At 39.2% G+C, this 16,563-nt stretch overlaps 1 protein-coding gene across 1 annotated transcript in view; it reads right to left on the bottom strand.

Annotated features, from left to right (window-relative positions):
* LOC114616235 (lethal(3)malignant brain tumor-like protein 3) overlaps positions 1-15,881 on the bottom strand; it is a gene marked incomplete at its 5' end in the record, with an annotated part of 44,550 nt that extends 28,669 nt beyond the window's left edge. The window contains 5 exons of the mRNA XM_028761745.1: positions 54-168; positions 8,538-8,648; positions 10,619-10,704; positions 13,699-13,775; positions 15,866-15,881. Of these exons, the coding sequence (XP_028617578.1) occupies positions 54-168; positions 8,538-8,648; positions 10,619-10,704; positions 13,699-13,775; positions 15,866-15,881 (405 nt within the window). The remainder of the gene's footprint in view (positions 1-53; positions 169-8,537; positions 8,649-10,618; positions 10,705-13,698; positions 13,776-15,865) is intronic.
* Positions 15,882-16,563: the final 682 nt, after the last annotated feature.

Below are 16,563 nucleotides of genomic sequence, written 5' to 3'. Positions count from 1 at the left end.
GCACATTATTCAAAAAATGAAACCACTGATGATGACAACTCAGTGTATCTTACTTAGCGGAGCCTGAAGAGGATGCCCAGTCTTGGAACACCAGCCTACAGGGTGAATATCTGGAGAGTCTGCATCAATCCAGTAGTCATAGCAACTGCTCCAGCCATCAAAGTGAACCTGGGTGGCAGAAAGAAGAACACAGAGTCAGAGAATACTTCTGTAAAACTTCAACCCACGGCACAAGATTTTTGTCCTTTTTTTCTGATTTACACAGTATATTAACTATCTAATAAATCACTTCAATTATTTAACTCACAACCTGAGATAAAAGATGCTTTTGAAACTATCAGCGAATTATCTAAACACAAGTAACTGCCTTCCCAAAGATGCATCAACAGTTCTCCATGATTATTATACATATCCTTAAATACTGTCCACAAATGCAGAAGAGAAGCCATACGCAACATCTTCAAACAGCAAACAAGACACTCAGAGATACTGCTGAGGTGATTTAAAAATCAGAGGGGGAAGGAAGATGGGAAAAGCAGAAAGGTAGACCTTGGAGGTAAATATAAAGTAAGATTTTTTTTTTAAAGTACACTGCCTTGCTAGAAACAAATCCCTGAACCATACCATTAAAATAGCCTTCTTGTTTTTTTAAGTTGATTTATTTTTATTTTATGCATATGGCTGTTTTGCTTGCATATATGTCTATGCACCACATGCATGTCTACTGTCTGCAGAATCAAGAAGAGGGCACTGAATCTCCCAGGACTGTGGTTCCAGACAGTTGTGAACCTCTATGTAAGGGTTGGGGGTTAAACATGTGTCTTCTCTGAAGAAGATCTGGTGCTACTGAGCTCCAAAACAATCTTTCTTATAAATAACCATAGTATCTCTTAAGATACATTATGGTCATAGTTGATACTGTTACTGCTCACCAAGGTAATATATATATATATCCTTTAAATGATTACATCACAAATACACATTATAATATATGTAATGTTACTTTTTAAAATCAAAGGTTATACTGAAGTACTTTATATATTTTACTTTAAGATTGTTTGCCAATTTGACTCTTCTGAAGTGTATGAATCTTTCAATCTTTACAAGACACTAGATATTCTAGAGGAATGCCTGAGTAAACACAGTATAATCATTGCAGGAGACCAAACTAAGCTCATAAAAGACAATACTGATCAATTTAAGTACATAAAAATGTAAAACATCAGAGCATAAATCTGTTTATAAGCAAGATTAAAGACTCCCAAAATACACTCACTATACAAATGACAAAGCCTTTTCTTCCTTACTAAGCCCAATCTATCAATAAGAAAGGGTGAGAACTGCATCAGAAAGACAGCAAAGAGATGTAATGGCTCATCGTCGAGAATATAAACACAGGTGGTTGGTATGTCTGTAAAGAGACAGTTTATTCGCAATAAAAAACTTACAAATTAGAAGTACAAGATGAGATTCTCTCATCAGCCTGCCTAAATAGCCACATTTTGTTGAGCCCTAATGCTCGAAGAAGAAGCTTAAAGGGAATTTGCATAGAACATCGACAGTGACCATAATGTCTGGAAGAGCTACTTGGAAAAGCAACAGAATACACTGTCTTTGACTTATCATTTTAGTAACTTGTTGTTTACAGGTAAGGCAGTATGCAGTTATTATAGATACATACAGATGTATATGGGCTCAAAATAATCCAGTTTTTCCATCCTACAAGTCAGTTTTCCTAGAATTAAAGCCCTAAAGAATACCTCTCCTTGGAAAAATCATGGGTAGCACACTAAAGAGGGGACTAGGGCTCATGGAGATTCCCTGCCTACCTAATAAGCAGATAGTTAGAAGGCACTAGGCAAGAATCAGAAACAGTCATTCATTATTCTCAAACAAAGAATATGAAGCATTGTCTAAGGTTAGTTAACTCTCAAAACTTGGTTCTCTTCGATCAAAGTAATGTCAAAATAACATTAAAAATGACATTCATCATTTGCTGAAAATAGAAAGTTATTACATCATTTACACCACAAAGAGAGTAAGGATAATTTATATGTTAAATTGATTTGAAGCCTTCTGGTTTCCAACTGACCTGAGCCTTCATCAGCAAAGCTGCTTATTGTGCTAGGCAGTGGCTAATACAGAGATGCATAGCTGTCTAAGATGCTGAGACGATAAGACAGTCACGTGATGGGCCCCAAATGGGTCCTCCCCATAGAGCAGCCCAAGGTCAGGAAATGTTGAAGAATATGGGGTGGGAAGAGTGGAAAAGCTGGAGGTTGAGGAGCTATGACTTCTGTATATGACATGCCTATGGAACTCATGAACTCACTGTAGCACTGGAAAACTGGTAAGACTGTGCTTGTCTTTACTGAGAGGAAGGGTGCCACATTCATCTATAGTCACATGACAGTAAATAGCACCCTACTGTTACTCTTGTTCATGAAGGAGACATCATTTAAACTCAAGAGGGTCACAGACCATAAAAGACATAAAACCAGAAGGAGGGCTGCTTGGGAAGAATTGGGGTTAAAATGCCAGAATTAATTAATTCTACATGAATAAGACTGTTAAAGACAAAAAGCTAAATTCCAAAAAGGAATAATAGGGCATAAGATAAAATGGAAAATTTCCACAACAAAAGAGAAATATGAGCCAATCTATGATGCTACCCCATGTTGGATCTAGTCATACAAGTGGTTTGTTTTTTTTTTTTTTTTAAGACAGGGTTAGTCTGTGTAGCCCTGGCTTTCCTGGAACTCATTCTGTAGACCAGGCTGGCCTAAAAATCAGAAATCCGTCTGCCTCTGCCTCCCAAGTGCTGGGACTACAGGTGTGCGCCACCACTGCCCAGCTCATACAAGTGGTTTTAATGAGAAGGGCCTCCATAGGCTATTTTTAACTGGAATTATCAGTAACATATGGGATGATTTTTACAAAGATTCCAAATTATACTTCTAGGTGAAAAGTATGTAACAATTTCCCTTAACTGCAGTTTTAAGTAGCAAAATGTTCTGTATTATATGCTATCCATAACAGTGCCCATTTTCTTTAGAAATTTAATTAAAAAAAACAGCATTATTATTGACTTGTTCTTAATGTATTGCCTTAGTTACATTCCTATTGCTGTGAAGAGGCCCATGACCAAAGAAACTTATAAAAGAAAACACGTGCAGGGTGGTGGTGGTGCATGCCTTTAATGGGAGGTGGAGGCAGGCGGATTTCTGAGTTCGAGGCCAGTCTGGTCTACAGATTGAGTTCCAGGACAGCCAGGGATACACAGAGAAACCCTGTCTCAAAAAACAAAACAAAACAAAGTAAAACAAAAGAAAAACCAAAAAAAAAAAAAAACCCAAAACACAAGAAAACACTTAATTGGGGTCTTGCTTATAGTTTCAGAGTTAGACCATGACTACTATAGAAGGAGGAGCATGGCTATGAGCAGGCAAGGCTCTGGAGAAATAGCTGAGAGCTCAGATCTTATCCTCAAGTTGGAGGCAGACAGACAGAGACAGAGACAGGGCCTGGTATAGGCTTTTGAAACGTCAAAACTCACCTCCAGTGACACCTCTCCTCCAACAAGGTCACTCTCCTAATTCCTCCCCAAACAGTTTCACACATTAGGGAAGGACCAAGCATTCAAATAAATGAGCCTGCAGAAACCATTCACATTCAAGCCACCACTCATGCAGTATTGTCTTCTTACCCAAGATTGCACCTTCTAGAGCAGTGGTTCTCAACCTTCCTAATGCTGTGACCCTTTAATACACTTTCTTTGCTGTGGTGACCTCCAACCACAAAATTATTTCATTGCTATTTCATAACTGTAATTTTGGTACTGTCATGAATGGTAATATGAATATCTGATATGCAGGATATCTGATATGCAACCCCTAAAGGGGTCACACCCATAGGTTGAAAAACACTGTTCTATAGTGTCCATTGCCTGAGATCAACTATGGTATAAAAATGTCAATAGAAAATTTCATATTGTGATAAAGAGACTGGTCTCATACAACATTTTATAGTATATTACTATAGTTGTCAAATTATTGTTGTTATTCTCTATATCTAGTGCATGAATTATACTTTATTACAGTATGTATGTATAGGTAAAAGCACAGTGTATATGGGACTTTATGTGTGGTTGCAGGCATCCACTAGCAATCTCGGAAGACATCCCCAACAGACAAGAGAATATGACTATAAGCCCATTCACAAAAGCACCTCATGTATGGCATCATTCTTACTGTGATCAGGCTCCAAAGATCGCCTGACAGGCAAGAACCAGGATAAAAACAGACCATGCTAACTAAGAGACATTTGGGGGGTGGATCAACGGCTCAAAAGCTAAGAGCATCTGCTGCTCTGGCAAAGAACCTCAATCACTGGTCAGCTCCAGCTTCATGGGCCTAGTGGCCTCTCTGGTATCCAAAGGCACATGTACACATACATACTCATACATACACAGTAAATAAGTACATAAGCAAACAAACAAACAAGAAAAAAACAAAACCAAAGAAACCCAAAACAACAAAAAACAAAAAAACCAAGTAATATTATAAAGAGAATTTGAGGAATTTGAGAAAATAGTCAAAGAAAATGAAGAAAAACTATCAGTAATACATACATATCTGTCTATCTATCATATATCCGTCTGTCCATCCATCCGTCCATCCATCCATCCATCCATCCATCCACCCACCCATCCATCTACCCATCCATCCATCCATCCATCTACTCATCCATCTACCCATCCATCCATCCAATATTTGTTTTTGTTTTATTTCTTTTTTTTTTTTTTTTCCTGGATAGGGTTTATCTCTGTAGCCCTGGCAGTCCTGGAACTCCATTAAAGGTGTGCACTACCTCCGCCCAGCTTGTAGATCCTTTTTTTTTTTTTTAAAAAAGCAGGGACTAAATAATGTTGTTGTTTTTTTTTCTTTTTTAATTTCTTGAAAATAAAAAAAAAGATGCAATTAAAAATGCAACAGAAAAAAAAATGCAACAGAAAGTTTGAAAAATAGATGAAGGCATTTCTAAGCAAAGAGAATTTTAAAACAAGTGTGTCAACCTGACAGTCAATATCAAAGCAGTGACTTCCAAAAAGAGAAGAGAGATAAGGAAACAATCAAAGCAGAAGTCAGGCATGTCAGAGACCGCAGGACACAAAGCACCAGCGTGGGAAGGCATGAGGACCCAGTCTGACAAACAGAAAGACAGCATCACAGAGCATGAGGCCACCAGAGACAGCCCCAAGTGCTCCAGAAACAAGCCCATGGCCCAGAGAGATGCAATCAGACTCCGTTAGTGCCCAAAAGCTGCAGGAGATGCAGCAGAGCAATGCAGGACTACTGGTAAATGCTTCTCCTTAAGACACTTAGCCCAGTCACACTAACCGTCAGAAGCAAAGCCAGTAGATGGACACTTCTCTTTACGTCTCTAAAATGTCCTTTCTTAGGGAGACGCATGTCTTCTTAGGAAACGATATGCTTTGCGGGACAAAAGCATGCCAAGCAAACAAGGCATGTCATCATACTTTGCAATTTTCAGGAAAATGAAATGCAATCGACTGAAAAAAGACCTGAGGATGCAGCCTGTGGACCAGCCAGGCTGAGAGTATGAACTCACTTAGCTGCAGCAGGCAACTGTAGAGTTGTGGAGAAAACAGTTCAAGGAAAAGAGAGATACCCATTGCTGACAAACATACTAGCACATTTGACTGACAACACATCAAAACTACTGTAGCATTTGTAAAAACCTAATGAAAAGATAGAAATCATTAAAAAAAAAACTACAAAGAGAGCATTTATAACAGAAAACCAAAAGAAATAATTTTAGAAGACCTGACTTAGAAATGAACAAGAGTAGTGTATCACACTAGTAACAGGAACGGGTGAAAAAACAAAAACAAAACAAAACACGGCCAGATCGAGATCCTGAGTTCCATAACAGAGAGAAGTAAAAGATTGAACTGACAAGTCACGTGGTGGTGGCACACACCTTTAATCTCAGCACTCAGGAGGCAGAGACAAGAGAATCTTTGTGAGTTTGAGGCCAGCCTGTTCTATATACTGAGTTCCAGGACAGCCAGAGTATGCTACATAGTGACACACTGCCTCAAAAGTAATGAAAATTCTACTGAGAAATACCAGTGCACAGAAAGTATTTAAAGAACTGGAGACAAACGGTCACACCAAGCTGAGGCCAGCAGGCGTGAGTGAAGAGGGAGGTGGCATTAACTACTTCATGTCCTGTCCTCAGAGCGGGTTAACATTGTCTTCAACAGGACCTAGCAAGAATGACTGTCTCACCACCAGACTGCGGTATATATCGTAAAAGAGCTTAAGAGCTGATCTCATTTAACAGAGTTGACTTTACTTCTGAGACACTGAAAATATGAAACTACACAAGTAACCGTGTGCTCCTCTTCCTTTTCTGTAAAACAGAAACAATCCTACTTGCTATAGTACCTCATGAGGCAGAAGGAAAACTCCTCCTGGTGCTGGATCCTTTTTTTTCCCAGTGTCTCTGCTGAATCTGTAACTGAGTCTCTGTCCGTGAACTGGCCCTTTAAGGTATTTACAAATAGGCTGTCTGCACAAGTTCAGTTTGTAACCTTCAGTCTAAAGTCAAATGATTTCCACATAGCCACAGCCAGCTCCTCTTTGGATACGAAGGAATGAGCAAGATGTTTTCTAAGACTCGGGGCTCAGCAATTAGTTAAAAGATGGGGGCCAGTCTGAGGCTTCCCCATTAATTAGTGAATCTGCATCTCACAGTATTTCATTTCTCTGGATCAAAGTTCACACACACACAAAGAAAACAGTATTATTTCAAATTAATGCAAAGCCTAACACTTTATAGTCTCAGGATGTCATTATTTTTAGTATATCTCTTTACAGAATCCATTATGGATTTGTACTTTGGGGTAAAAAAAAAACCAAACAAATATTTTACATACTAATTTCAACCTGAATATTTTGCTTCCCAACACTAAGAACCCTATTGAAATATTCTCCATTAATGTAATGCAGACACATAGTAATTGCTTTTCCCGTGGACTGCTGAAGTCACTCTCTGTTTAACGTCAAAGCCAGCACAGCTGTGCTTTCCTTTTCTTGAGACTTTATCTTTGAACAGTCCTTCTGGCTGCTTCACTAAGCTACTAGGACTAACACTCAGAAGGATTAAACAACATTCCAACATTGTGATGCCAAAGTGCCCTTTGAAGAACTTGGGTGCTTCATATTCCTACCCACCATTACAGGATGCTAAGTTTATTTCTCAAACTAAAAAGTTGTCATCATATACACTGTAGCGGCTGCTATGAAAATCATATTATGCTTGACAGATTTTTCTGCTCATTTATTAAAACTTGTTTATTATTAGATGTTTATTCAAACTCCAGCTCTAAAGCTCTGATTTCTTCATGATTTCTACACCACAACCAACTATAATGAAAAAGAACATGCACTAGAATGCCAGGCAGTGGGGGTGCACATCTTTAGTCCCAGCACTTGAAAGGAGTCAGGTGAATCACAGTTTAAGGCCAGCCTGGTCCAGGGCAACCAGGGCTACAGAGAGAAACCCTATCTCAAAAAAAATAACCTAAAGTGCTTGGTTTATCCAATCTGCCTGAGTCCCAGCCTTATCGGAACATCATCAGCTGACGACACACATGGCCCGCCCCACATCGACTACAAATGTCCAGCAGCATGAACAAGACCCTCATAAAATGTCATGTGCTGACACTCACTGACTTGCCATTTATAGAGATCCTAACAAGAACATAGGCTGGGTAGTGTTCTGGCCAGAGAGAGATATGACTGACAAACCCAGAAACCTATGAGGCCTTTGGGCGCTGTATCAGAACAACACACTGACATACTACATGTGAGTGGGTCCAGCCAAATCTTTTAGACACTGACTTCACTTAGGAGAAGTAGCTGATGTCTTAATAATCCAATTTTAGTAAAAACCTGATTTTATTTATAAAGTTATTTATCTTTATTTATACAATATAAACTCTGACTAATTGAGTCAATAAAAATGCCTAAGAATTTTAAAAGTGTACTATTAGGACAGGATGCATTTCTTTTCTTTTTGTTTTTTGGGTTTTTTTTTTGGCGGCGGAGGGTTCTTCAGAACAGGCTTTCTCTGTGTACCTCTGGCTGTCCTGGAACTCACAGAGATCCACCTGCCTCTGCCTCCTGAGTGTTGGGATTAAAAGTGTGTGCTACCATCACCACCTGGCTTCTTTTTCTTCTGAAGAAAATGTTACCCTAATATGTTATATCTGCTTTCTCTAATACACATTTAAAATATTAAACTACCTTCATAGTTAAAAAGAAAATATCTTGGGGCAATTAAAGGAAAAAGTTGAATGGGTACAAACCCACAAAGAGGCAAAGTCACTTTGCATATTCCTTTGGTTTTGGTAATTTAACTATAGTGATTAAGTTCACTGTCTAGTAATATTTCCATTTAAGATGTAGATTAACAAAGGCAAGCAAACCAGGGCAGCCAAGGCTTACTTTTATCCGGTGATCATCCGTGTCTGCCACAGTTGCTACTCTGATGAACAGTGGGTTTCTTTTGTCCACAGCTTCAAGCTTCATTTTTTTCTGGAATCCATGTGGAGGTTTCTGCCATATGAGAAAGATGTTACGGTGTGGGGGAGCAGGTTAATTACAACAGTAACAGCTGAATTGTTTAGTTTACCAGTTCTCAGATTAGCACTGAGTGACACTCTCCAGCCAAAACACACAGCTCAGCATACGTGCAGAAGGACAGCCTACTTCCTAACTGAAGAGCAGACAAGAGAGAGGTAGAGATACTGTAGCTATGTGATCAACCAAAAAGAGAACCAGACATTTTCCTTACTGGTCAAGGTGCCATGGTCAAAGCAATATACATAAAATTTGTTTTTAAAAAAGACAGAAAAACAAAGTGGCTGAGACGAAACATCTAGAAGTGGTTATAGGGCAGGAAAAAAGATAATTTAAAACAAGTCAGCAGTCTATCTGAACATGGGGGAACAGCTCTTCTGGGAAAGAAAGCTTAACACTCAGAGGACACCATTAAGGTTCTAAGAAAGCCACAAGCTGAGGAAGACAAGGCAGATACTCTGCACGGCACTGGTATATTATATAAAATAACGTGAAGAGCAGAATGCTCACTGCTACAATTCTTGCCGGTCAACTGGAAAAAGTCTTAGTTCTACCTCTCAAGTAACACCAGACACGCAGGCTGTAGGCTGCCCATGTATCTGGTTAAAAGCCTGGACACTGGAACCAAACAAACAGGCAGAAAAGACTGCACTCGCCCCATTAGCCTTACCTTGTTTAAAGCCTGACTATCTATCTGTCAGGTAGAATCATAGAAACTCTTTCTCAAGCTTTCTCTCCATTTATCATGATTTTTTTTTCTCTTTAAAAATCCATGATATTCTTTCTACCTATATTGTGAACCGTTCTTACTAATTAAGTCTATCATTAATTAATAATAATTTCTGTATGAAAGTATCATCTAAAGGAGAAGACTGTCCCTAGAAGACAAAGCCATGTTTAAAAAATATATATTATTTTGTTTTTGAAACACAATCTCTGTACGTACGTAGCCTGGACTGGCTTTCAATTGTGCTGCTTCTCACTCACCTCTCAAATTCTAGAATTACAAACATGTATCTAACACCTGACTCTTACAAAAAACATTTAACATATTTATTTTCTCATTAAATTTATGAGAAAATATAAAGCAATATGTTTAAGTATCTGGGGAGATAGAGCCACTGGTAAAGTACTGAGCTTGTAAGTTAGCTCTGTAGAACCCACATTTAAAAAGTAAACATGGTGTGCACCCATGTAATCCCAGCTGGAGATGTGGAGGCAGATCCTATGGCTCACCCAAGCCAACTTAATCTAATTGGCAAGTTTCAAGCCAGTGAGACACACTACCAAGATGGACAGTATCTGAGGAAAAACACTTCAGGTTCTCCTGCATCCCGTTTCTATGTCTGCCTCTCCAACACATGTGCATCCACATACATAAATTACAGTAATAATTTGAATTCTCAAAAGACTTTGAAGGCTGGAGAGATGGCTCAGAGGTTAAGAGCATTGGCTGTTCTTCCTGAGGCCCCTAATTTAATTCCCAGCAACCAGATGATGGTTCACAACCATCTGAAATGAGATCTGGTGCCCTCTTCTGGCCTGCAGGCATACATGCAGGCAGAATGCTGTGTATATAATAAATAAATAAACCTTAAAAAATGATTTAAAAAAATTATTAGGGCTGGAGAGATGGCTCAGTGGTTAGAGCACTATCTGCTCTTCCAGAGATCCTGAGTTCAACTCCCAGCAACCACATGGTGGCTCACAACCATCTTAATATGATCCAATGCCCTCTTCTGGTGTGTCTGAAGACAGTGATAGTGTATTCACATATATTAAAAAAAAAAAAAGATCAAGGAGAGAAAAAAAGGAAGACTTTGAAAACATCTCCCTTGGCTCTTTGCTTTCTTCTCCTAAGTCAGCTTACTAGTTTCTTACATGATCACAAGTAAACGGCACCATCAATACATATTAACCAAACAGTGTGTAGCAAATTCTCTTACCACTTTGAAAGCTCTTGCAGGAGCAGGTAAAGAATTTGTTTCTTCTAAATATTTATCCCAGGAAAAGTGTTTCACATGCGAATAGCCTAAGAAATAAAGAACATGAATCCTGAGGGTGTGATGAAAATGAACCAACAAATAGCCCTACAAAAAAAACATGATATGGCAAGAAGTTAGCCCAGGAAAGGATGCTCAGTCACAGAGAAACTCAAAGCTGCTCGCTCCTCCAGAGCTCCTGCTCATCTTAATGATTAGCTAGTTCCTTTCTGATCTGTTATTTTGACTATCACTGTTTAGATGTGATTGTATAAAATATTTATCAAAATAGTGAAATAAAACATGGGATTTACAAGCATTATTGATGAAATATTTCAAATAACTCCTTCTTTTGTTAGATCGAATAAAGAAACATGCTCAAGTCACAGAATATTCTTTAAAGAAGGTGCAAAAATAACCCCTGTATGCCTCTGTTCTCTCTAGAGTCCCAAATCCTTTAGGCAGCCATGATGGTGGCATACTTGATACAAAACTTGCCCCATGAAGAGGACTTACAAAATCTGTGAATACATTAGCTGTAATCGAAGTCAGGTTTCTACCCACCTGTATAGACACAGACAGAAGAAAACTAAAATGAAGCCAATAGTTTAAGATTTGAATCATGGTCAGAGGTATCAATGGAACTATTTTAATATACACTAGCACTGAAATAGAAAAGAATACAAAGTTCTGCATATGCTTACAGATGCATATTCCCTTCAGCCACTGAGTTGCCTGATACGTGCATCACCCTGCTAGGAGTAAACAAATAGTAGCCAGACTGTGATTACTAAATAGCATTCACCACTTAAAAAAAAAAAAAAAAATCTTGGCAAAATGGCTACAGTAGGGCTGCGTCAAGACCAGTGAGTATACAGTATTTGTTGCTGCTCAGTAGAGCAGTTTCAAATCCCAAGATAAACAGGGGAAAAGGAGGTTGATCAATCACCATAAAGGGGCTGTTACTTGGTACACCTTTAAAGCACCTACATAAAAGTCAATAATAAACTCTCAGATAAAGTTAGTAGGTGCTGCTAGAGAGATGGCTCAGTGTTTAAGAGCACTGGCTGCTTTTCAAGAGGTCCTGAGTTCAATTCCCAGCAACCACATGATAGCTCACAACCATCTTAAAATGATCCAGTGCCCTCTTCTGGTGTGTCTGAAGACAGAGACAGTGTACTCACATACATGAAATAATAACAATAACAATAGTACTACTACTACTAATAATAATAATAAAGTTAGTAATCTACAGTTCTGCAAAGATATAAATAAATTAACTGGATGAGTAACTAGGAAATGAAAAAGCTAATCTTTGCAGAAGAATATCAATTAAATATACAAAAATAGATAGGATAAGAAAAATTACCATTACCCATTAACATTTGTCAACTTAGAATAGTAATTAGTTCCAAATAGAAATATTAGCAGATGGTATAACTGAAAGACAGATGAGATAGGAGGTAATTACAGAATCTCAAATATCTCTAAAAGATAGTATTGGTAGAGAAGACTGGCAAATACATCCTTGATCAAATGATGGCAAAAAGACAAACTGAAATGTTGTGCCCTTGAGAGGTTTACAAGAGGGCAGTGGTGGCGCACACCTTTAATCCCAGCACTTGGGAGGCAGAGGCAGGTGGATTTCTGAGTTTGAGGCCAGCCTGGTCTACAGAGTGAGTTCCAGGACAGCCAGGGCTACACAGAGAAACCCTGTCTCAAAAAAACAAAAAAACAAAAAACAAAAAAAAAAAGAAAGAAAAAAAAGAGAGAGAGAGGTTTACAAGAAAAACACTGTGATCATCCTCAGGAAAAAAAAAAAAAAAAGGTTCAACTTGGAGACAGACATGGGGTTGCTTTCATTTAGTCAAGAACCAGAGGCAGGTGGATCTCTGTGACTTTGAAACCAGCATAGTCTACATAGCGAGTTCCAGGCCATCATGGCTACCTAGTAAAAGCATCTCAAAAACAACACTAGGAAAAATAAAAACAAACAAATGTACAGTTTGGGTCTAGTCATTGGGAAATGTCCATCAGACTCAAATAACGCTACTCTGTACAAAGTAATTAGTCTATAAGTCTCACACATACTAAGGTTTGATTGTCAAGGGGACTCTCGCTGGGGACTAGAGGATGAGCAGCTGAGGAGCTGAGACTCTTTTGCATGAAAGACAGTGCGGGGACAGCTGTCAAACACAAATGGACCCTGGGCTCCAGTTGAAGTACATCTGAATTTGTAAGTACTCTTGAACCTTCTCTACAGAGGCTGTTTCCAAGTAAGTAAAAACAAAGTATGCGAGCTTACATTATACTCACACACACATTTTAAAGCTCATCTAGTGAGCTTACCTTGTACATTTGAACTTATCAGAATGGTCTAAAATAAGACACTACATACAGAAAAAGCTCATAAACTTCTAAACTATGAAGATTGAAAACTGCGGCTGTCTCTACTTCACTCTGAACTTGTAATCAAACATACATAAACTTATAATTTAGAAAACTCAAAATAAAAGTAGTTGTATGTAATAGCCACTCACACTGCTGGCCACAGAGGGGCAGCCCATGTCCCACCTTCAACACCATGTCCACTTTTTTTACCCGCCCACATTATCAACCGCTAAGGCAATTAAGTCCAAAACTGAATCTTAAGTTAAAAACACAAAGGTCTTTTGGCACACTCTGTGGAAGAACATGATATCTAAGGTTGCAATACAAATGATGCCAATATTAATGCTCACAGTTGAAGCTCTACGGAGGTCAGCGAGTTAGTGCCTGCAGCTGCTTCGGGGCTTTGTAAAATGTAGCTGTAACTCTCACATGTATGTGTTTACTTACCCCCTGCAGCCACTTCTGCACTGTGACTGAGCTGAGCAATTGTGACAGGGACTCTAGGGCACCCCGAATTTAAAGTATATATTCTCTTTAAAAACAAAAACAAAAACAAACAAACAAACAAAAAACAAACCAAAAAAAAAAAAAAAAAAACCTTGGCCAACTCTTCCAAGTATCTGAAAAGCATTAGAGAAGCTATAAATCCAAACCTGGAGGAGTAATCAGGGTTCTTCGATGTTCTTTACACCAGCCAACTGGATGAATGTGTGGACTGTTTGATTCACACCTGCAGGTTATATAAATTAAAAAGACGGAGTTACTAGAGAGATAGGCAAATGCTGTCACAAATCTTTAAGAGGAAAATTAATTAGTGGTTATGAACACATCTAAGAGTTCTATTTATTACAATCTATCTAATTTGAAAAAAAAATGCTAAAAAGATCTTTCTTTGAGCCGGAGAGGAGAAATGGCTCAGTGGTTAGGAGCACTGACTGCTCTTACAAAGGTCCTGAGTTCAATTTCCAGCAACCACATGGTGACTCACAGCCATCTGTAATGGGATCTGATTCCCTCTTCTGCTGTGTCTGAAGACAGCAACAGTGTACTCATATCCATAAAAGAGCTGTCTTCAGATAAATATATGTATGAAGTTTTCACACATAAAATTTATTTTTGCTAGATAAATATTACATGGATTTGACACTACAGTTTTATTCCCCCCACACACACAAAAAGTTAAAGCTCAAAACTTCAAAGGCAGAAAAAGTACAAAGAGAGCATCATTTCCAAGCATCACAGGAGAAAATCATACAAAAGGGAAGCTAAAATTACTTTAGCATCTCTAAGGCACATGTGCACAACCACTGTCAAAACTCAGCATGCTAGAGTACTATGGAAGTCAGAAAACTAGTGAGGGGCCATGGGATGGGAGCGTTCATGGAGAGAGAGCACACATGGTGTTGACGGGAGGTGGGGTGGGTTGGAGGGTATAGGGAGGAGAGGTGGGGGGAGAGAAGGGAGGAGGGGAAAATGGAACAAAGAGGCCTAATTAGCACTAAACTTTATCATGTGGGAACTTACTACTTCCATGACTTCCTTAAAATAGTAAAGTAAATTACACACACACACACCACATACCACACACTCTCACACAATGAGTATAAATAGATTTATCCTATAATGGAGGCCAGAGGCAATACTTCTTCTGGATACTATAGTACTATAGACTAGCAAAGGCCCAAGGCAAATGGACAAACTCATATAGTAGTAGCATGCTATTTCTGTTCCCCCTTTAGAACTGCAGATACCAGAGAATCACACACTTCTTCCTCTGTCGCTTTCTCCTGCCCACCATCTTTACTGTAATTAAGCATGCATTAATTGTAATCAGCACACAAAGCTGGTGCTTTTGACTCCGTGTGCCTAAGCACATTTGTTCTGTGAATCCCTCACCTCAGCATGGGACAGGTTTCACCCATTTAGCTACATGGTCATTTTTTTTAAGTATCAAGTGAAGATAATACGCTAAAAAGTAACGTGTCCAGCCAGCAGCACAGGACAGACCCTGAAGAAATAGCCACAGTAAAGTAGGTTTCTTGCTTCTAATGGCCCTTACAATATTGTAGAAAGGAACTGTAGAAATAAAAGATAACTGTCCTCTGTATCTGTAGAAGATTGGAACCCAGGAACCCTGAAGATAACAAAGCCAGAGATGCTTAAGTACCTTATATAAATGGTGTGACATTTGCATATTCTGTGTGTGCATTCTCCTGGGTACTTAAATCACCCTTAGAGTACTTACACTGGCTAGTACAATGTAAATATTTAGAGGATTGTTATGGGGGAATGAATTATATTAAGAATGTGCATGCTTAGTAGTTATGCAGCCAACACAAGTCTAATTAAATTTATGAGCTGTGGTTGGCATGAAGGAAAAGCAGATGAAGTAAAGGAGTGGACTGAGAAAGGAAAGGTGTCCTCTATATAGCCTAGCCGAGGCTGCCTCTTATGAGGCAATGTGAGCAAAGACTTGTGTGATGAGAGGGAAGTGAGCCGTTCAGACACAGAAAGGAAACTTCTGTGCGCAGGTTCTAAAGGGGACCCCAGTAGTTCTGTATCAGGGATACAAAAGGATGGACTGGAGGAAACAGACAATACAAAATGGTCTCAGCATGGAAGGCCACTTAGTATGTGACAAAGAGTAAGATTTTAGTCAAGATTGATACAAAACATTGTGGATGGTATTCTACAGAGAGGGAGCTTAGCCTGATTTATATTTTTTTTTGGTTGGTTGGTTGGTTTTGGTTTTTCAAGACAAGTTTCTCTGTGGTCTTGGAACTCACTTTGTAGACTAGGTTAGCCTAGAAATTTACCTACCTCTGCCTCCTGAATGCTGTGATTAACGGCGTGTACCACCACTGCCCAGCTATGATTTAGGTTTTAAAGTAATTATTTTAACTACTTTGCAAACAGTAATCCATGCCGGAGGCCAGTTGGACATTGCCACAAATGATCCCAGAGGCTTTGACCACAGTGGAGGTAGTGAAAACAGAGATCAATCAGGTCTGGGTGAACATTGTAAACAGAGGACTGAGCGTTGGTTGGGACATTTAACACAGGATATGAGTGAACTGAGGAAGTCAGGATATTATAAGGCTGGGGCACAGGCAACAAGAATGCACTGCCATTTCCTGGGCTAGGAGAGACGGTTAGCAATGCCTCTGACATTTCAAGCGGTGAGTGTGAATGCCTGCTCTGAGCATGCTTAGCAGACGTGTTAGGCAAACAAGAAAGAATGTCAAATAAACCTCTGACACAAAAGTCTGGAAAGAGATCACACAGAAAGAAGACTAGGGCTCAAAGTATCCATTCTGGCGTTATCATCAGCATTTGAGCTGATACTTAATCACCTGCAGACCTGAGACAATCCAGAGGGGGCAGGGGGAGAGAGAGAGACAGAGACAGAGAGACAGACAGATAGAGACAGAGAGAGACAGGGAGGGAGGGAGGGAAGGAGGGAAGGAAGGAAGGAGAGAGAGAGAGAGAGAGAGAGAGAGAGAGAGAGAGAGAGAGAG

The sequence above is a fragment of the Grammomys surdaster genome, unplaced genomic scaffold, assembly GCF_004785775.1.
Source record: "Grammomys surdaster isolate TR1022 unplaced genomic scaffold, NIH_TR_1.0 311029, whole genome shotgun sequence".
NCBI lineage: Eukaryota > Metazoa > Chordata > Mammalia > Rodentia > Muridae > Grammomys > Grammomys surdaster.
The sequence above is the reverse complement of the archived record's forward strand: the minus strand, read 5'-3'. Positions and strand labels throughout refer to the sequence as shown.